Source organism: Petromyzon marinus, chromosome 18 (genome assembly GCF_048934315.1).
Source record: "Petromyzon marinus isolate PM22_M1 ecotype Great Lakes invasive population chromosome 18, UKy_Petmar_22M1.pri1.0, whole genome shotgun sequence".
In the NCBI taxonomy this organism is placed as follows: Eukaryota; Metazoa; Chordata; class Hyperoartia; order Petromyzontiformes; family Petromyzontidae; genus Petromyzon; species Petromyzon marinus.
The window spans coordinates 11,382,835-11,405,110 of record NC_133684.1 but is presented as its reverse complement, the minus strand read 5'-3'; the positions used below and the strand labels follow the sequence as shown (position 1 = coordinate 11,405,110).

Genomic DNA, 22,276 nt, shown 5'->3' with positions numbered 1-22,276 from the left:
TTTGTTTCTTGCTGTGGTTGCCCCACCTGATGACGGCCGCTTGTGTTGTGCCCGAAACGTCGTGATTTAATTTATTCTATTTTATACCTACGTGACTTTACCGAAAGAACCAAAGAGTATGGATCCCTGCAGTCACGAAAACTTTAGACCCAGACTCTTTAGGGTGGTTCAGATGTCTTGCGACCCCCATTTAATAATCTAAAACTTAATGTTTTTAAAGCAAGGTTTTGTTAAAACTGAAATGAATATGCAAAGGAGAAAATTTTTATGGGACCACCCTCTACAATGGCTCTGGTGAGGAAGACTTGCATAGTGGCATTGCTTCCCCCTGTGCAAGAAACATCTCGCCATCAATCTTTCTCCTCGTCCGATGGAGGCAGCAGCACTGAGGCAGAGAACAAATCCAATGTGGATTCATTATATTTATGGTTATGCGACTCAATCCCTTTCTTTCCCACATGCCTCAACCCACCCACCAGGCCAGTCGAATTCTCCCACCCACCGTGGACATGCCGGTGGAAAGTGGAGGGAGGGTGCAGATGCGGTGAGGGGAATGAGGCAGAGGATGGCAGGAAATGGGTGAACAGGAGCGGTAGGGCTAGCGGGGTGGAAATGGAGGGCTTGGCTTTGACAGCAGGGTCGGGTGGAAGATGGCTGCTAAATAGAAGAGTCAAGCAAAAGTAGACGGGATATGGGATTGGCAAGGGGGTGGCATGGGTGGGGATGAGACGGTGGAATTGAGAAAGTATTGGCGGTGGTACAGATACGACTGCGGCATGCATGGGATCAGGGTTATCGATGGGTTGGTGATCATAGACAAAATACAAAAAATATAAATTATGGGTGGTCGACGTTAGCCAGGCAAAGATGTAAATGTGAGCACGCATGGGTGGGTATAATGGGACGTGCAGACAAGGATACGGTGTGCTGTTGATAATGCGTTGCTGTGGCAGAGTTGCTCGTGAACACTGCTACCGTAATATCTGTTGCTGTCTGTGTTGAGTGAAAGGGGTGTTGAGGAGCGTGGGCGATGGAACGGGCGTCTCCTCCTCCCATGCCCAGCGTGGTCCCTCCCACAAAGACAAAGAGCCTCCGTATAGCCTCAACAGACTTTTGGGGCAAGTGCTGTTAGCGAGTAGCAAACCACATTTGGAGGCCGGCATGGTACGCGAAGCGGTGTGTTTGCCAGTACCAGTGGCGACGATTTTACACACCGCACCAGGTATACTGATTTGAGGCTGACCAGGACCGGTTCAGGATAATCGTCACCCGTGTTGGTGGCCGTGAGCGGGGGCGGAGGCAATCAAACTCGGGGGGGTCGCCGGGTTCGGAGAGCTCCCCTCCCCACTCATCCCCTCCCACCCACTTCCTCATCAGCCCCCCTCCCCACCCCCTCCAAACACCCACCCACACCCAACGCACGCAACGCCACCCCCACTCACAAAAGCCCCAGCATGGCGCGGTAACACACGGGTCCGAGAGGCTCGCTCGGCTCCCCTAGCCAGGGGTGGCAGGGGGGGAGGACAGCCGACTTGCCTCTACATAAACAACAACAACATCAACACTTGCAGCAGCAGCAGCGCACGGCGAAATGGCCACAGCTCCGGCGGGCCCCGCGTCTGCCCCGGGTTCCCCGTCTGCCAGGGACATGCTCTTCCTGGCAGCCGAGGCGTCCAGCGCCGGCAACTTCGAGCCGGCGGCGGACAAATACGGCTGCGAGCTGCAGAGGCGGTTTGTCCCCGGTTCGAGTCCCCGTCCCGATGACAGTGGTGGCGGCGGCTGCGGCGATAGCAACAGCAGCGGCAACCTCCAGCATCGCCACCACCAGCAGCAGCCGCAGCCGCAGCACTGCCCGGCCACCCAGGAGCTGCTGCTGCGGCGAGCTGATGCCTTGGCCGGCGACGGCCGCCTCCGCGCCGCGCTCGACGACTACGCGGCCGCGCTGCGCCTCGGCCGCCTGCAGCCCGGCCGTCTCGACGCGCTCATCGACTGCTTGGCGCAGCGCCTGCGGCCCCAAAGGGGACTCGAGGCCGCCACGGGGCCCGCGGCTGGGTCCGAGTCCGCAGCAGGGTCAGGGTCAGGCGTTGAGACGACTCGGAGTGGATCCGTGTCTGCGTTCGGAGCGGAGTCCGGGTTGGACACCGGCTCTCAGTCGAGTTCTGCTGCGTCCGTGTCCGGGTGTCGGCAGGAGCCCCACCACATGCCGGGGAACGCGTCCCCCACCTGCTGTGGTTACCTGTCAAGTTGGGAATCCGGTGCCGGCTCTGGGTCGGGTTCGGGGACCTGCTCCGGGCAAGGGGCAGCAGTGAGAGCTCAGGCTGGCACCGGAGTCGCGATTGGGAATGCGGTTGGCCTCGATGCGGGACAGTGCGCAAATACTCAGCCACCGGTGAGAACTGCATTGAGAAGTAGCCCAGAGGCGCCAACCGAAGCGCATTCTGAGACTGGGTCGGGATCCGAGCCGGGGGCTGAGGCCGTGCCGGGCAAAGGGGGGACGGGTGGGACTCTGGAGTGCGGTACAGGGCCCGGCTACACGCGGTCAGGATTGGGCTCTGGGGCAGTAGGTCACATGGAGGAGATGGCCTCTAGCGCAGCGACCGAGCAGGGAATCAAGCTGGGCACTGGGCAGGTGCCCTTGTCCGGCCAGGGGCCTCTCCTGGGACCTGGTCACGGAGCGGGGCAGGCTGTGTGGCCGTGCCACGGCGCTCCTGGCGCCGGCGCAGCGATCGGGCAGTCGCACGGGGCGACGAGCCGCGCTCAGCTCCTCCAGGAGCCCAGCGGCGGCTGCTGGGACCCGTTGAGCTGCCCGCTGTGCCGGGGCCTCCTGGTGGAGCCGAGCACGGGCCCGTGCGGCCACAGCTTCTGCCGCCGCTGCCTGGAGAGGGAGGGCCCCGAAGCGTGCCGCGTGTGCGGCGCGGAGCTGCGGCACCTGGACGTGGCGGTGTGGCGGGTGAACGTGCTGCTCAGCGCCCTGCTGCAGAAGCTCTTCCCGGCCGAGAGCAGGGCGGCCACGCTGCGCTACGAGGGCAACGCTCTGTGTGGCCTCAAGAGGCTGGACGAGGCGCTGGCCACCTACACAGAGGCGCTGAAGCTCGGTGAGCGCCGTCGTTCCGTTGTTGGTTGTTGCTTGATTGGTTTTACGTTTCATGTTGCAACAAGGAGTGTGTCAGTATGTCAGTCAGTGTGTGTGTGTTTGGGGAGCGGTAGTGTAGTGGTTAGCGCGCTGTCCTTAAACGACCCCTGCGCCGCGAATTCGATTCCCCCTCGGGTAAACATCGCCACTGGGGAGACAAAGGCGGTCGGGTGTGGTGCTGGCCATCAACCACCTCGTGTGCCGTGCTGACCTTTATATGTGCTACTCGCTAACATAACTTGCTCCAATAGTGTATTATGGGTATACGGGGGATCGTTTGTGTGTGTATCTATTTTTTTGAATGAAGTTATGCAGTGTGCGTGATCCTGCTGTGCTGAAAGGTGAACGATGCACCAACAAAGAATTCAAAAAGAGGAACAATAGTAGAGTTGTGATTCCGAGATGGCATCTTCCATGAGCACGATTGGCTACGTACGGCGCGACAAAAGTTTAACATAAATGGCTCGGAGCATTGGATCGTTTTCTTGAAATTTGTGGAGAAGTCTTACTATTTCGTTCCTTATATAGAGGCGTAGATGTATTGGAACGAAACGGGAAGACAAATCTGTCTGTCGCCTGATGAAGCTAGTAGTTGTAATTACTGGAGAAACGTCGTACTCAGATTGTAAATGTTGTGGCTTGGCTCTCCAACACACTGGTGTTGCTGTACTAGTGACGAATTGGCATGTTCTGTATACGTGACAACCCTTACTAGTTGGCTGTGTCGGGTGGTGGCGGGTTTTAACGACACATTTACGCGATCTAACCCAAAAAAAACTCTTATGGATGATATTGGTCGCGAAAGCCTACGTGTTAAATAAGATATCCCACTAACTCACAATCTTTGCAGAATGGGGACTGTAGGTTTAAAAAAATATTCGTGGTGGGAGTTGTCAATTAAATTTATCTCAATGCTGCTCTTTATGACTGGCAATTATGGAGAGCTTGGGGCCTGATTTGTCTGCTCGTGCCGATTTCTATGCCGATTTTTGATACAAATTGCGTTTCTGCCAAAAAATGTAAATGTATGCACTTGGTCTCTGCCTTGTCAAAATTAACTTAAGCATGTATGGTTAATTATTTTGGCCCTTGTGCATTGTAATACTGTGCAGTGTGGTTTAACATTGTACGATTATTTAATTACATTTTACAAAAGCTCAACACATTGGTCAATGACACTGCCCTAAAAGTATGTTTTGTATAAGTTTAGTTTTGGGGAACAGCCCTTCATCGCACAAAGAAGAGCGCATACATGGTCTGTGTGCTATGAAGGACAATTTCTCAGCATGTCACCTATTATATTTTTACTTCATATTATAGGGCCAATGTTATTGATAAACGTGTTTTTGTTTCTTGTGCTAATACACCAATGCACGTTGATTTAGGTTGTCTACATTATAGAAGGTTTGTATAACATCAGACCATTGGCTGTGCCCAGCACCCACATTGTAAATTTGTATGCATTGTGTCACGGTGTGGGTGGGTTGACCAACATAATTTTCTTAAGGTTCGTTTTTTAGTGTTTGATTAATTGTACATCAATTTCATTTTGAAAGGCGAACAGCTTAAATTTGCCTTAATATGTAAACAGTTGATGGGTTTATTTAGCAAATTGTTATGTAATTGCATTTCTACCCATTTGTGTGTTCATATAATTTGACATGTAGTGGCATACTTTATGTAATCGGGGGTAGAGATAGTGGCTGTGGCGTATTGATTATTGCACAATGCTATGAACACAGAACTTCCATTCATTTCACAGCCACGGTTTACATAAGTTGCGAGTGAATGCTCTGCTGTCCTGGACAACCCCTCCAAGAAACTATGATGATCAACGTGGTGAAGTATGACTGACAGAGCATGGAGAGCCTTTTACCCAGCAGAGTATTGACAAGGGACTAACTTAAGATTATCACTTCATATATTTACGTCAAATGCTCTTTTTACATAAATGCACAAGCAATTAGCTAAATAGAAAGGCAAATGGAGAAACCGGAGTGACCATGTTTTTACTGCCTTTGTGTTCAAATACAGGGCACTGTACTCGGAATTTGTTGCTTGGCTTTCTTTTTTAAATTCTAATTTAGTGCACGAAGAAATGTCACACTTAGCCTGACTGCATCTTCATTCTATTTGCAATGGCTTTGGTTGTGAAGCCTTATTGGGGAAGCTTTTACTGCAATAGACGTGTTGACCAAAAGCCATTAAATCATTCATCCTCTTCTGGTCAGGCAGTCTAAACGTTTTTCTCTGACCATAAAGTAGGGGTTCTGCGACAGCAAAACACCCCATAGATGTGAGCCTCATTCGGTGTAGTTTTGTGCCAGTGTCACATTTTTTCCCAGTGGCAACAATGGGACAATGCATATATTATCAGTGTTTTTTGTTTGCATTTTGACCACAAGCATTGTGGTCAATGTAGACATGATTCCTTGTAAAAGGTTTCAGTTTGGTGTTTTAACATCTTAACACAACTGTTTTGTTGCCAGAAAAAGGGGAAAACCCTATTATATTTTGGTACTGGCAAAGGAGGTCCCTTGATGTGGATGCTCACCCGAGCTCTCATTACTCTGATAGTGGCATTGTCTTTGGGCTGTACACCTTTTGACGTCCTCTGGTCTAACACCGTTTGAGACGAGGTTCAAAAGAAAGCTGTCTCTGGTGTGGACCAATCGGTTTCAAGGACAATGCATATATTATCAGTCTGTTTTTTGTTTGCATTCTGACCACAAGCATTGTGGTTAATGCAGACATGATTCCTTGCAAAAGGTTTCAATTTGGTGTTTTAACATCGTAACACCTGTTTTGTTGCCAGAAAATAGGAGAAAAACCTATTATATTTTGGTCTTGGCAAAGGAGGTCCCATGGTGTCTCTAAATAGTTTAGGATAAAGACGATAAAGTAATAAATGTAAGGAAAACATTAGGCACTGACTTCAGTATTTAAATAAATTAGGCGAAGCATTGGAGTGTGAAAAATATAACCAGTAATCACAAACTATTTTTTTAAATGCTCAGGATAGAACACTTCCGTAAGAGTTTGTTTTGAGCATCGGTTTTAACCCTGAATGTCAGTGATTTGGTTATTGAGTAAAGCACAACACATTGCTGTGTTTTTCTGTAGTTGTATGAAAAGGTGATTGAGTATAATGTCACAATAGCAAGATTAGAATTGGAGCTCAGTAGTGTAATAGGGTGTGCCCTGGATTTTGAAACCAAAGAACAGAGTTTGATTCCTGGCCATGACCAACGTCAGTGGCAAGTGATATCTGAACTTGTCCTGGTCCTCCTACAGTGAGGGAAAAAAGTATTTGGTCCCCTGCTGATTTTGTACGTTTGCCCACTGACGAAGAAATGATCAGTCTATAATTTTAATGGTAGGTTTATTTGAACAGTGAGAGACAGAATAACAACAAAAAAATCCAGATGAACGCATGTCAAAAATGTTATAAATTGATTTGCATTTTAATGAGGAAAATAAGTATTTGACCCCCCCTCAATCAGAAAGATTTCTGGCTCCCAGGTGTCTTTTATACAGGTAATGAGCTGAGATTAGGAGCACACTCTTAAAGGGAGTGCTCCTAATCTCAGCTTGTTACCTGTATAAAAGACACCTGTCCACAGAAGCAATCAATCAATCAGATTCCAAACTTTCCACCATGGCCAAGACCAAAGAGCTCTCTAAGGATGTCAGGGACAAGATTGTAGACCTACACAAGGCTGGAATGGGCTACAAGACCATTGCCAAGCAGCTTGGTGAGAAGGTGACAACAGTTGGTGCGATTATTCGCAAATGGAAGAAACACAAAAGAACTGTAAATCTCCCTCGGCTTGGGGCTCTATGCAAGATCTCACCTCGTGGAGTTGCAATGATCATGAGAACGGTGAGGAATCAGCCCAGAACTACACGGGAGGATCTTGTCAATGATCTCAAGGCAGCTGGGACCATAGTCACCAAGAAAACAATTGGTAACACACTACGCCGTGAAGGACTGAAATCCTGCAGCGCCCGCAAAGTCCCCCTGCTCAAGAAAGCACATATACATGCCCGTCTGAAGTTTGCCAATGAACATCTGAATGATTCAGAGGACAACTGGGTGAAAGTGTTGTGGTCAGATGAGACCAAAATGGAGCTCTTTGGCATCAACTCAACTCGCCGTGTTTGGAGGAGGAGGAATGCTGCCTATGACCCCAAGAACACCATCCCCACTGTCAAACATGGAGGTGGAAACATGCTTTGGGGGTGTTTTTCTGTAAAGGGGACAGGACAACTTCACCGCATCAAAGGGACGATGGACGGGGCCATCTACCGTCAGATCTTGGGTAAGAACCTTCTTTCCTCAGCCAGGGCATTGAAAATTGGTCGTGGATGGGTATTCCAGCATGACAATGACCCAAAACACACGGCCAAGGCAACAAAGGAGTGGCTCAAGAAGAAGCACATTAAGGTCCTGGAGTGGCCTAGCCAGTCTCCAGACCTTAATCCCATAGAAAATCTGTGGAGGGAGCTGAAGGTTCGAGTTGCCAAACGTCAGCCTCGAAACATTAATGACTTGGAGAAGATCTGCAAAGAGGAATGGGACAGAATCCCTCCTGAGATGTGTGCAAACCTGGTGGCCAACTACAAGAAACGTCTGACCTCTGTGATTGCCAACAAGGGTTTTGCCACCAAGTACTAAGTCATGTTTTGCAGAGGGGTCAAATACTTATTTCCCTCATTAAAATGCAAATCAATTTATAACATTTTTGACATGCGTTTTTCTGGATTTTTTTGTTGTTATTCTGTCTCTCACTGTTCAAATAAACCTACCATTAAAATTATAGACTGATCATTGGGCAAACGTACAAAATCAGCAGGAGATCAAAGACTTTTTTCCTTCACTGTACCTTCAACCAACATTGATCAGCATGGTGAGGTATGGTAAAGAAAAAACCCCTAGTGACTGAAAATTTATGTGGGGGAGACCTTCATCCTGTTGAATAGTTGCAATATTCCACATTTTTGGCTATTCAGCAATTAAACACTGTTTCAAGTGTCTACTTGTTCCAATTAGAAAAATGCAGCTCTCATGCCTGTTGATGATAACCCTGGGCCAGCGATGGAAATTCCACATTTCTCCCCTAGCGGGGGCCTCTATAAATGACAACTGTTAACCTTTTACAAAGTGGCAATTTATCTACCAATTCACCACCAATGGGATTGTGCTAAGTTCCCCTCTCCTGGGATTTTAACTTCTAAAATTTAAATTGCAAGTGAAGTGCTCTTCCCTAGCACTGCCCAGCCAGATGAATAATAAGGTTAACTAACTAAACCATTTAGTTCCTTATCTGATAAATAACATATTTTTCACTACACTTAACAAGTTCACCATCACACACATGTTCAGGTCATTATTCATATCCCTAAATGTGACTCAATGTATGCAGTTATGTGATTCAGTCCAGATATTAAACGCTGACTTTCCATTTCAGTTAAGGATCTGGCCCTAAAGTCCAGGGGTTTTTCTAACCTTATGTATCTAATAATTTACACATTTGGATAGTGGAAAAGTTAATGGATGATAATTTATCTTTTTTTATTAACCTTGTGAGAACCCATTAGATTCATTATGTCTTTTGAAAAGTAGAACTGGGAACCTGGCATTACATTAAAGCGTTTACTGTTTTGTATTACATATGTTACAAGACGATATGATTCATTGGATTCGACCTTAAACACTATCATACAGTGAGGGAAAAAAGTATTTGATCCCCTGCTGATTTTGTACGTTTGCCCACTGACAAAGAAATGATCAGTCAATAATTTTAATGGTAGGGTTTTTTGAACAGTGAGAGACAGAATAACAACAAAAAAATCCAGAAAAACGCATGTCAAAAATGTTATAAATTGATTTGCATTTTAATGAGGGAAATAAGTATTTGAGCCCCTCTCAATCAGAAAGATTTCTGGCTCGCAGGTGTCTTTTATACAGGTAACGAGCTGAGATTAGGAGCACACTCTTAAAGGGAGTGTTCCTAATCTCAGCTTGTTACCTGTATAAAAGACACCTGTCCACAGAAGCAATCAATCAATCAGATTCCAAACTCTCCACCATGGCCAAGACCAAAGAGCTCTCCAAGAATGTCAGGGACAAGATTGTAGACCTACACAAGGCTGGAATGGGCTACAAGACCATTGCCAAGCAGCTTGGTGAGAAGGTGACAACAGTTGGTGCGATTATTCGCAAATTGAAGAAACACAAGAACTGTCAATCTCCCTCGGCCTGGGGCTCCATGCAAGATCTCACCTCGTGGAGTTGCAATGATGCAGTGAGGAATCAGCCCATAACTACACGGGAGGATCTTGTCAATGATCTCAAGGCAGCTGGGACCATAGTCACCAAGAAAACAATTGGTAACATACTACGCCGTGAAGGACTGAAATCCTGCAGCGCCCGCAAGGTCCCCCTGCTCAAGAAAGCACATATACATGCCCGTCTGAAGTTTGCCAATGAACATCTGAATGATTCGGAGGACAACTGGGTGAAAGTGTTGTGGTCAGATGAGACCAAAATGGAGCTCTTTAGCATCAACTCAACTCGCCGTGTTTGGAGGAGGAGGAATGCTGCCCATGACCCTAAGAACACCATCCCCACCGTCAAACATGGAGGTGGAAACATTATGCTTTGGGGGTGTTTTTCTGCTAAGGGGACAGGACAACTTCACCGCATCAAATGGACGATGGATGGGGCCATGTACTGTCAAATCTTGGGTGAGAACCTCCTTCCCTCAGCCAGGGCATTGAAAATGGGTCGTGGATGGGTATTCCAGCATGACAAAGACCCAAAACACACGGCCAAGGCAACAAAGGAGTGGCTCAAGAAGAAGCACATTAAGGTCCTGGAGTGGCCTAGCCAGTCTCCAGACCTTAATCCCATAGAAAATCTGTGGAGGGAGCTGAAGGTTCGAGTTGCCAAACGTCAGCCTCGAAACCTTAATGACTTGGAGAAGATCTGCAAAGAGGAGTGGGACAAAATCCCTCCTGAGATGTGTGCAAACCTGGTGGCCAAATACAAGAAACGTCTGACCTCTGTGATTGCCAACAAGGGTTTTGCCACCAACTACTAAGTCATGTTTTGCAGAGGGGTCAAATACTTATTTCCCTCATTAAAATGCAAATCAAGTTATAACATTTTTGACATGCGTTTTTCTGGATTTTGTTGTTGTTATTCTGTCTCTAACTGTTCAAATAAACTTACCATTAAAATTATAGACTGATCATTTCTTTGTCAGTGGGAAAACTTACAAAATCAGCAGGGGATCAAATACTTTTTTCCTTCACTGTAGTCTCCTACGAATTTGAATTAAATGAACAAATATGCTATGCTGTTTGATGTGGTTGCTCTATTTTATTTACATATTTTAAACATATAAAACCTCATAAAAGCTTAAAAACATCAGAATGTTCAGTATCAGTGTGGGTCAAAATTGCAATGGTCTGAGATATTGAAGAGTTGTTTTTGATGTTTATATTGTGGTAAGAACACGAGCCCGGTATAACGCGCCAATGATTTCTGGAGGGGGTGGGGGTGGGCGACAGACAAACTGTAGGGGGAGGGGGGGCTTTCGGCGTTTCGAAGGCATATTCAGGTGGGGGTGATATGCTCGATTGCAGGTATTGAAGACTTTCATCATGAGCATGTAAAGTGATACAATACTCGATGAATTTGTTATGTATGTAAAAATGGACAATGTTTACATTATGAGACCTCCTTTACCAGTAGCAAGATATAGTAATAGGTTTTTACCCTTTTATCTGGCACCAAAACTGACGCCTTTATACAAGGGATCATGTTTGCAATAACCACAACACAAGCAGTCGAAATGCAAACAAAAAGAGACAACTCTGATAATGATATGCACTGTCCTTGAAATTGATTGGTCCACACCCAAGACGGCTTTTCTTAGAGCCTCGTCTCCACTGGTGTTGGACCAGATGACGCCAAAAGGCATACAACTCAAAAACAGTGCACTATAAGAGTATTGAGAGCTCGGGGTAAGCATTTACATTAAATGCTTACCCCGAGCTCTCAATACTCTGATAGTGCGCTGTTTGTAAAGTGATACAATTTGTTCCAATACTCAATGAATTAATTATGTATGCAAAAATGGACGGTTTACATTATGAGACCTCCTTTGCCAGTAGCAAAAACAGCACACTATCAGAGTATTGAAAGCTCGGGGTAAGCATTTAATGTAAGCATTTAATGTAAATGCTTACCCTGAGCTCTCAATACTCTGATAGTGCGCTGTTTTTGAGTTGTATGCCTTTTGGTGTCATCTGGTCCAACACCAGTGGAGACTAGGCTCTAAGAAAAGCTGTCTCGGGTGTGGACCAATCAATTTCAAGGACATTGCATATAATTATCAGTTGTCTCTTTTTGTTTGCATTTTGACTGCTTGTGTTGTGGTTATTGCAAACATGATCCCTTGTATAAAGGTGTCAGTTTTGGTGCCAGATAAAAGGGTAAAAACCTATTAGTAATGGACAATGTGTTTATGTTCTTCTCGTTCGAAGCGTGCTTTTGCTTACTTGAGTCATGGATACGACCGGGGGGGGGGGGGGGTGTTTTTATAGGGAAGCCGAAAGCATGGCAGGACACAGCGAGGATGGAGACAAATGTAGCAAATATGGTGCCCCCCCCAGAATTTCCCCTACCCCCTCATCTCCCTCCTTATCCAACCCACATGTGTGTTTGCAGGTAGGTGCCCAAATTGTCTAGAGCAGCAGTTTTGCCATATTACACCGATGTAATCCTCTTATCTTATTTGATTGCCATACACCTCTGCACCTGTAATTGTTATCGTCATCATTATCACCAGCATCAGCATCCTGATAGTCATCAGCACTCTTTCTATGAATTTAAACGGTTTCCTCCCTCGCCCCATGAAATGACAAGCACTTCACAGTATTTCGATTTAAAGCTTTCGTGACTGCAGGGATTCATATTCTTGGTTCTTTCGGTAAAGTCACGTAGAAGGGAAATAATAAAAAATAAAACGTAATAAAATAAAATTATCACGATGTTTCGGCCACAACACAAGCAGAGGACGGCTGCTTGCGTTGTGGCCGAAACGTCGTGAGAATTGTATATATATTTGTATTATTTTCTTATTATTTTATTATTTCCCTTCTACGTGACTTTACCGAAAGAACCAATAATACACTTCACAGTATTTGCACGGAGGAGATCCAGTGCACTCTTTTAACATCAAAACACAGTCGTCGCTGGCAGCTTTGCAGACCAATTTGGCCACTTTTTCGGCACAGTGGCACTGAAACAGTATGTCATTAAAATTCACAAAAAGGAGAGGTGTGAAATTCAAAGAACAAAATTATAGACTTTGAAATGAGCGTGTTGGGCATCTTAAAATCCACCGAGCCAACCCCCAGCCATGGATTGGACTGAGAAATTGCACAGTGGGTTGAACCAAAGCACATCTGGTAAAGTATTTTGTTTTTAGAGCAATGCATGTTGGGTGACCCAATGTGCCTTGGCTCAATCTTGTAATATTTGTTTATTCCCCTCTAAATAAGTAATTATCATAATGAGTCCCAAAGGCAAGGAACCAATGGTGTGCAATTATACTCTTGTGTACAGCTGAAGAACATGCTTTGCAAAAAAACACGAGTAGACAAATAGTTTAAAACAAACTATATTCTTCGTTCTTTCGGTAAAGTCACGTAGAAGAGAAATAACAAAATAACAAGAATAAAACATAATATAATAAAATTCTCACGACGTTTCGGCCACAACGCAAGCAGCCGTCCTCAGGTGAAGAAACAGAGCTGTCAGAAAGACAGCGTCTTAATGAACACTGCTTAGCTTGGCAGCGTATTTTAAGCTGGGTGGGAGGAGGAGAGAGCCTTGACAAAGGAGTTTACATATCAACAGAGGAATTTAGCATATTGATAACAAATGCATATATGGGGTTAGCCACTCCTTGCGGAATGTGTAGGCGGTGAGTTGTCTCAAAGTCATATTATGCTAGTGTACTATGTAGGATTAGCAGTAATCAAGGGAGGGAAATTTTAATAATAAAGAACTGCGGCAGCCAAACCACCGCGTATCAAGCTAGTGTATTATGTGGAAAACAAAAAAGGAGTTTCTAAAGAACTACAAATACCCTACTACCATTCAATAAACTGATGTGAAAAACCTAAATATAAACTACATCAATATAATCAATGTACTCAATATACCCTCCAATAAGCTGAGCTATTAACATTAAGTAACTGAGTATATACTATACTATATAATGAGTACCCTATAGTAAGCTCATAAAAAAACAAAAATATAAACTACATCAATATTATCAATAAACTCAATATACTCTCCAATAAGCTGAGTTTACATATCAACAGAGGAATTTAGCATATTGATGCTAAAGAACTGCAATTATCACTACTACCGATGTGAAAATATATTTAAACTACATGAATATAATCAATGTACTCAATATACTTTGCAATAAGCTGATCTATTCACATTAAGTAACTGGGTATACGCTACACTATTTAATGGCTACCATATAGTGAACCGATAAAAACCTAAAATATAAACTACATCAATATAATCAATATACTCAATATACTCTCCAATAAGCTGAATTTACATACAGTGAGGGAAAAAAGTATTTGATCCCCTGCTGATTTTGTACGTTTGCCCACTGACAAAGAAATGATCAGTTTACAATTTTAATAGTAGGTTTAATAGAACAGTGAGAGACAGAATAACAACAAGAAAATCTAGAAAAACGCATTTCAAAAATGTTATAAATTGATTTGCATTTCAATGAGGGAAATAAGTATTTGACCCCCTCTTAATCAAAAAGATTTCTGGCTCCCAGGTGTCTTTTATACAGGTAACGAGCTGAGATTAGGAGCACACTCCTAATCTCAGCTTGTTACCTGTATAAAAGACACCTGTCCACAGAAGCAATCAATCAATCAGATTCCAAACTCTCCACCATGGCCAAGACCAAAGAGCTCTCCAAGGATGTCAGGGACAAGATTGTAGACCTACACAAGGCTGGAATGGGCTACAAGACCATTGTCAAGCAGCTTGGTGAGAAGGTGACAACAGTTGGTGCGATTATTCGCAAATGGAAGACGCAAAAAAGAACTGTCAATCTCCCTCGGCCTGGATCTCCATGCAAGATCTCACCTCGTGGAGTTGCAATGATCATGAGAACGGTGAGGAATCAGCCCAGAACTACACGGGAGGATCTTGTCAATGATCTCAAGGCAGCTGGGATCATAGTCACCAAGAAAACAATTGGTAACACACTACGCCATGAAGGACTGAAATCCTGCAGTGGCTGCAAGGTCCCCCTGCTCAAGAAAGCACATATACATGCCCGTCTGAAGTTTGCCAATGAACATCTGAATGATTCAGAGGACAACTGGGTGAAAGTATTGTGGTCAGATAAGACCAAAATGGAGCTCTTTAGCATCAACTCAACTCGCCGTGTTTGGAGGAGGAGGAATGCTGCCTATGACTCCACGAACACCATCCCCACCGTCAAATATGGAGGTGGAAACATTATGCTTTGGGGGTGTTTTTCTGCTAAGGGGACAGGACAACGTCACCGCATCAAATGGACGATGGACGGGGCCATGTACTGTCAAATCTTGGGTGAGAACCTCCTTCCCTCAGCCAGGGCATTGATAATGGGTCGTGGATGGGTATTCCAGCTTGGCAATGACCCAAAACACACGGCCAAGGCAACAAAGGAGTGGCTCAAGAAGAAGCACATTAAGGTCCTGGAGTGGCCTAGCCAGTCTCCAGACCTTAATCCCATAGAAAATCTGTGGAGGGAGCTGAAGGTTCGAGTTGCCAAACGTCAGCCTCGAAACCTTAATGACTTGGAGAAGATCTGCAAAGAGGAGTGGGACAAAATCCCTCCTGAGATGTGTGCAAACCTGGTGGCCAACTACAAGAAACGTCTGACCTCTGTGATTGCCAACAAGGGTTTTGCCACCAAGTACTAAGTCATGTTTTGCAGAGGGGTCAAATACTTATTTCCCTCAAATCAATTTATAACATTTTTGACATGCGTTTTTCTGGATTTTGTTGTTGTTATTCTGTCTTTCACTGTTCAAATAAACCTACCATTAAAATTATAGACTGATCATTTCTTTGTCTGTGGGCAAACGTACAAAATCAGCAGGGGATCAAATACTTTTTTCCCCTCACTGTATCAGTAGAGGAATTTAGCATTTTGACACTAAGCAACTGCTACTACCCTACTACTAACAATAAGTCATTATACATTACAATTTTACGTCGCAAAAAATATATAATATGCCTCCAACTAAACTTTTTTCTACATCACACGACTATACCACGTCATATACACTGTCATAGACAAACCCCAATATTGAATTATACACTGCGTTACTATACACTACACCTTAGACTATACATTGTAATATTACACTATACAATTACGATACTATATATTACCTTATATATTATATTAAGCATTATACTATTTTTCTATTTATTATTATACAATCTGCTATACACCATATCATTGACCGTCGCGTGAAAGGTACTAAGAGGAAGCAAAAGATATGTAATGGGAGAGTGGTAGCAGGAAACTTGTAGCGGAGCAAAGACTCCGATCCGTGAGGAGAATGCAAAAGATTTCTAGTCAATGCCAGCGAATGGGCTGTGGTCTGAAAGTCACCGTAAACGTGAACACAATCACTCAAGACCCGAAATGGGTTATCACGTCCTTCCAATGATTGCTGATCCAGAATACATCTTCTCGGTTGAAATTGTCTCTGTGTTTGTATAAGTGGATGGCCTCATGAACGAACCTGTCATAGTAACCGGATGTCTTGCAGAGAACCTCCGTCTTGGAGAAGTCAATGTCATGTGAGCCCACTGAATTATAACAATGGTCTGCCACGGCTGAGGTGTTCGTCCTACCGTGTTTCAGATCTGCTTTATGTTCACGGATGCGGTCAGAGACATGTAATTTGGTTTCTGCAATGTAACTGCTACCACAGAGGCAACTTAGTTTGTAGATGCCAGGGTACTGTATGTCTTGAATCACATATTTTACAGACGGGACCAGATCACGGATTTTATGTACTTTGTTGAATTGGACCTGGATCTTGTGTTTATTCAGGATTTTGGAGAGTTTTGAATGGCTCCTCAAGAGGATCCTTCTTCATGGTTGGAGTGATGGCTATGCGGATTGTGTAGTCGGAGTAACCATTAGCCTTGAGAGCTTGGTGTACGTGTTTGAGTTCACTGGCAATGTGTTCCTGGTCGGAGATGCATTGGGCTCTATGGTGTAGAGTCTTGATGAGGGAATTCTTCTGGGATGGATGGTGGTGGGAATCCGGTTTTAGGTATGCATCCGTATGGGTAGCTTTCCTGTAGACAGTGGCTCATTGAACAATCAGGTCTCTTTTTTATTAGGACATCCAAATAGGGTAGCTTGCCATCTTTTTCAACTTCCATGGTGAATCTGATGGCTGGGTGTATGGAATTGATGCGGTCGAGGAATTGGTCTCGAGCAGGCCGGCCATGTGGCCAGATGACAAAAGTGTCATCCATGTACCTCTTCCATAAGGTTGGGCGTAGAGTGGCAGTCTGGATGGAGTCAGTCTCAAATTTCTCCATGAAAACGTTGGCTACAACCGGAGATAGGGGGGAGTCCATTGGTGTACCCTCTGTTTGTAGAAAGTTCCATTCCAGGTGAAGTATGTGTTGGTTAAGCATTGTCTCACCAGGGGGGGTACCTCAGTAGTCAGTCCTTGATGAACCAAGTCTTCAATGATTGCGATGTTGTCAGGTACAGGAACTTTGGTGAATAAGGAAACCACATCAAAACTGATGAGCAGGTCGTCTGGGGACAGGGAAATACCCTTGATTGTCGATACCAGGTGAGTAGAGTTTAGTACCGCAGAGGTTGTTTTCCAGTGAAAGGCCGCAGAATATCAGACGAAAAACGAGCCAGTTTGTAGGTGGGTAGTTGATAGTAGAGACGATGGGACGAAGGGGTGTATCTACTTTATGTATATTTGGTGGCCTGGCCGTAGAATGTTTCAAAGATAACTGTTTGGTTTGATCAGTTAATGCGGTTGAATCAGAAATTATTTTGTTGGTTTTAATGACGAGGCTGTTGGTGGGGTCTCTTTTTATTTTTGTATAGCTGCCATCGTTGAGTAGTTCTTGAATTTTGTTGTTATATTGTTTTGTCCATGATGACAGTTCATAAGGCCATCCACATATACAAACACAGAGACAATTTCAACCGAGAAGATGGATTCTGGCTCAGAAGTCATTGGGAGGATGTGATAAACCATTTCAGGTCTTGAGTGATTGTTACTCTTTGGTTCTATTTGGTAAAGTCACGTAAAAAATCACGACGTTTCGGCCACAACACAAGTGGCCTTCATCAGGTGACGGGACCAGACTGTCTAGAGGACAGCGCTGGAGTGAACACAGCCAAGCTCAGTCCGTGACCTTTAAGCTGTGTGAGAGGAAGCAGAGCGCCTTGACAAAGGAATTAGCATAAAAATTAGAATTTAATTGGTGGACTTAGCATGATGAACCATGTACAGGGGGGAGCATGTGCAGACCGGTGAGGGGGGGAGGGGGGAGTTTACATATTGATCGTGTGAAAAGGGAATTTAAGCAGCTGCAAAAGTTTGGGATACCACTTCTTGAAAAAATACACTGTACCATTGAAAATTAGTTTAATGTTTGGTTTGATTCAGAACATCTTTCCAATGGTTGCTTAATTTGAAACCATCCTCTCGGTTGAAATTGTGTCCGTGTTTGTAAATCAGAATTGCCTCGTGAACAAATCTCTGATAAAAACCCGTGGGTTTGCAAAGAACCTTGGTATCGGAGAAAATTATATCGTGATCACCCACAGTGTTGTAACAGTGATCAGCTACGGCAGAAGAATTAGTTCTGCCATGTTTCAAATCTGATTTCTGCTCACGAATTCGGTCAGAGACATGCCGTTTCGTCTCCCCGATATAGCAGTCACCACAGGTGCAGATCAATTTGTAAACTCCGGGGTACTTTATGTCAGGAATTATATCCTTCACGGAAGGGATCAGGTCACGGATTTTGTGTACTGTATTGAACCGGACCAGGATCTTGTGTTTGTTTAGAATTTTGGAGATCTTTTTAGTAACGCCTGCTATATATGGTAGTGTGATGGTTTTGATCGGAGTAAAAGATCTCCAAAATTCTAAACAAACACAAGATCCTGGTCCGGTTCAATACAGTACACAAAATCCGTGACCTGATCCCTTCCGTGAAGGATGTCATTCCTGACTTACAGTACCCCGGAGTTTACAAATTGATCTGCACTTGTGGTGACTGCTATATCAGGGAGACGAAACGACATGTCTCTGACCGAATTCGCGAGCACAAATCAGATTTGAAACACGGCAGAACGAATTTTTCTGCCGTAGCTGATCACTGTTACAACACTGTGGGTGATCACGATATAATTTTCTCCGATACCAAGGTTCTTTGCAAACCCACGGGTTTTTATCTGAGATTTGTTCACGAGGCAATTCAGATTTACAAACACAGACACAATTTCAACCGAGAGGATGGTTTCAAATTAAGCAACCATTGGAAAGATGTTCTGAATCAAACCAAACATTAAACTAATTTTCAATGGTACAGTATATTTTTTCAAGAAGTGGTATCCCAAACTTTCGCAGCTGCTTAAATTCCCTTTTCACACCATCAATATGTAAACTCCCCCCTCGCCGGTCTGCACATGCTCCCCCCCGTACATCGTTCATCATGCTAAGTCTGCCAGTTAAATGCTAATTTTTATGCTAATTCCTTTGTCAAGGCGCTCTGCTTCCTCTCACACAGCTTAAACGTCGCGGTCTGAGCTTGGCTGTGTTTGCTCCAGCGCTCTCCTCTAGACAGTCTGGTCCCTTCACCTGATGAAGGCCACTTGTGTTGTGGCCGAAACGTCGTGAATTGTTTTTTTACGTGACTTTACCGAATAGAACCAAAGAGTATGGATCCTTGCAGTTACGAAAGCTTTAAATCTAGACTTGAGTGATTGTGTTCACGTTTACGGTGACTTTCAGACCGCAGCCCATTCGCTGGCATTGACTAGAATCTTTTGCATTCCCCTCACGGATTGGAGTCTTTGCTCCGCTACAAGTTTCCTGCTACCACTCTCCCATTACATATCTTTAGCTTCCTCTTAGTACCTTTCACGCGACGGTCAATGATATGGTGTATAGCAGATTGTATAATAATAAATATAAAATAGTATAATGTTTAATATAATGTATAAGGTAATATATAGTATCGTAATTGTATAGTGTAATATTACAATGTATAGTCTGAGGTGTAGTGTATACTAACGCAGTGTATAATTCAATGTTGGGGTTTGTCTATGGCAGTGTATATGACGGGGTATAGTCATCTGATGTAGAAAAAAGTTTAATCGGAGGCATGTTATATATTTTTTGCGACGTAAAATTGTAATGTATAATGACTTATTGTTAGTAGTAGGGTAGTTGCAGTTGCTTAGTGTCAATATGCTAAATTACTCTGCTGATATGTAAACTCAGCTTATTGGAGAGTATATTGATGTAGTTTATATTTTAGTTTTTTATCGGTTCACAATATGGTAGTCATTATATAGTGTAGTGTATACCCAGTTACTTAATGTGAATAGATTAGCTTATTGGAAAGTATATTGAGTACATTTATATTCATGTAGTTTATATTTAGGTTTTTCACATCGGTAGTAGTGGTAATTGCAGTTCTTAAGCGTCAATATGCTAAATTCCTCTGTTGATATGTAAACACAGCTTCTTGGAGAGTATATTGAGTTTATTGCTAATATTGATGTAGTTTATATTTTAGTTTTTTTATCAGCTTACTATATGGTACTCATTATATAGTGTAGTGTATACCCAGTTACTTCATGTTAATAGCTCAGCTTATTGGAGAGTATATTGAGTACATTGATTATATTGATGTAGTTTATATTTAGGTTTTTCACATCGGTTTATTGTATGGTAGTAGGGTATTTGTAGTTCTTTAGAAACTCCTTTTTTGTTTTCCACATAATACACTAGCTTGATACGCAGTGGATTGGCTGCTGCAGTTCTTTATTATAAAAAATTTCCCTCCCTTTATTACTGCTATTCCTACATAGTACACTAGCATAATATGACTTTGGGACAACCCACCGCCTACACATTCCGCAAGGAGTGACTAACCCCATATCTGCATTTGTCATCAATATGCTGAATTCCTCTGTTGATATGTAAACTCCTTTATCAAGGCTCTCTCCTTCTCCCACCCAGCTTAAAATACGCTGCCAAGCTTAGTGTTCATTAAGACGCTGTCTTTCTGACAGCTCTGTTTCTTCACCTGAGGACGGCTGTTTGCATTGTGGCCGAAATGTCGTGAGAATTTTATTATTTTATGTTTTATTTTTATTATTTCCCTTCTACGTGACTTTACCAAAAGAACCAAGAATATGAATACCTGCAGTCACGAAAGCTTTAAATCGAAATTCAAAGTTAAATACTTTAATACAGGTAAATACTACCACTGCATTTAAAGTGTGGTTCGGATGTATACGACTAACTTTTAATGTTGTGACGGAAATATTGGTCACAGCAACTGGTTGTTAATGTAATTATGGAATTGCTTCCCATTGAAGAGAATATCCAGCCTCCAGATACGAATCATATATTTTTTATTAGTCATTCTATATATACTCTTTTGGTCTTTCGGTAAAGTCACGTAGATAGAAAAATAATAAAAAACACGACGTTTCGATCGCAACACAAGCAATCGTCCTCACGTCGTATAATAATAAAAAGATCACGCCGTGATTTTTTTTTCTATCTTCGTGACTTTACCGAAAGACCCAAAGAGTATGAATTCCTGCAGTCACAAAAGCTTTAAGTCAAGATTAATTATATGTAATGTGGAGATTTGTGATCTCATATGAGTACGCAACACCCTACTTTGGCAAATCATGTTAACTGGTCTTTGAGTGACCACTTGGCACCACAAGGTTGGCTTTCATATTGAAATGCGATATTCTTCTACTTCTTCTTTTGTATGGCATTGTGAAAAGCAACAGTGTAATTTTTTTCTTAATTATCATCATAAATGAATGCAAAGCTTCCTCATCCAGTCCAATGATGTGGTTGACGCAGTGTGGATTTCAGCGATACCGCCAGGATGTGCATGGATGGAGCATTCATTGGTGATGTGCTTGATGGTTTGGACTTCTTCACAGTCGCAGTTAGGCGATTCTTTGATCTTCCATTTATGGAATGTGTTGTGTTAGAGCGCGGTTCAATGTGGTCCATAGTCGTCGTGGACTAGAGAATATTCCACCGTCGGATCATGAATGATGTTTTTGTTTACCACGTCCATAGCCACCCATGATTCAGACCACCGAGCGGCGATATCTTTATTTTTCGGCTGCTCGAATGGAGGCACATATCCAGAATGGTTTCCTGGATTTTATGCCTTGGGCGTGGGGGTTCCTTTAGATCTTGATGGAGCGGCAGAGTGAAGTTTTTCATTATCTTGTTGTACTCCCGTGTCATCGCATCATTGTGTCGGATGTTGGCCGGAGCGGTATTCGCCCGCACAGCAAGCCACGGGAGTGGAGTAGACTTTCGGGAACCGCTAATGATACGAAGCGCGTTGTTAATTTCGGCATCGATAAGGTTCGTGTGAGGGCTTCCACCCCACACCGGGGCACAGTACTCCACAGTGAAGTGAACAAGGGCCTGTGTCGATATATTAAACGTGCTGGCATTGCTTCCCCAGGTTGTTCCTGCAAGTTTCTGAATAATATTCACTCATGCTTTCGTTTTACCTTTAGCTTGTTTGAGGTAGTGATGGTAGTTAAGCGTCCGATCCAGGGTAACTCCTAGATACCGAGGGTGTTCATCATGCCTTAGCTTTGCCCCGCAGAAGTTAACGTTCACCGTTTTCGGAGCTTGTCTGTTGTTCAGGTGGAAGGCGGAGACGACGCTCTTCGATGGGTTTGGCTTAACGTGCCAATTCTTGAAGTATTCTTCCAGAGTCTTCAGATCTTTTTCGAGGAC

The 22,276-nt window shown here is 43.8% G+C and overlaps 1 protein-coding gene across 1 annotated transcript in view; it reads left to right on the top strand.

Annotated features, from left to right (window-relative positions):
- The first annotated feature begins 1,413 nt into the window (after window positions 1–1,413).
- Window positions 1,414–22,276, top strand: part of LOC116943665 (LON peptidase N-terminal domain and RING finger protein 3-like) — a 95,622-nt gene continuing 74,759 nt past the window's right edge. Inside the window, exon 1 of the mRNA XM_032956710.2 lies at window positions 1,414–3,095. Within this exon, the coding sequence (XP_032812601.2) occupies window positions 1,592–3,095 (1,504 nt within the window). The 5' untranslated portion in view covers window positions 1,414–1,591. The remainder of the gene's footprint in view (window positions 3,096–22,276) is intronic.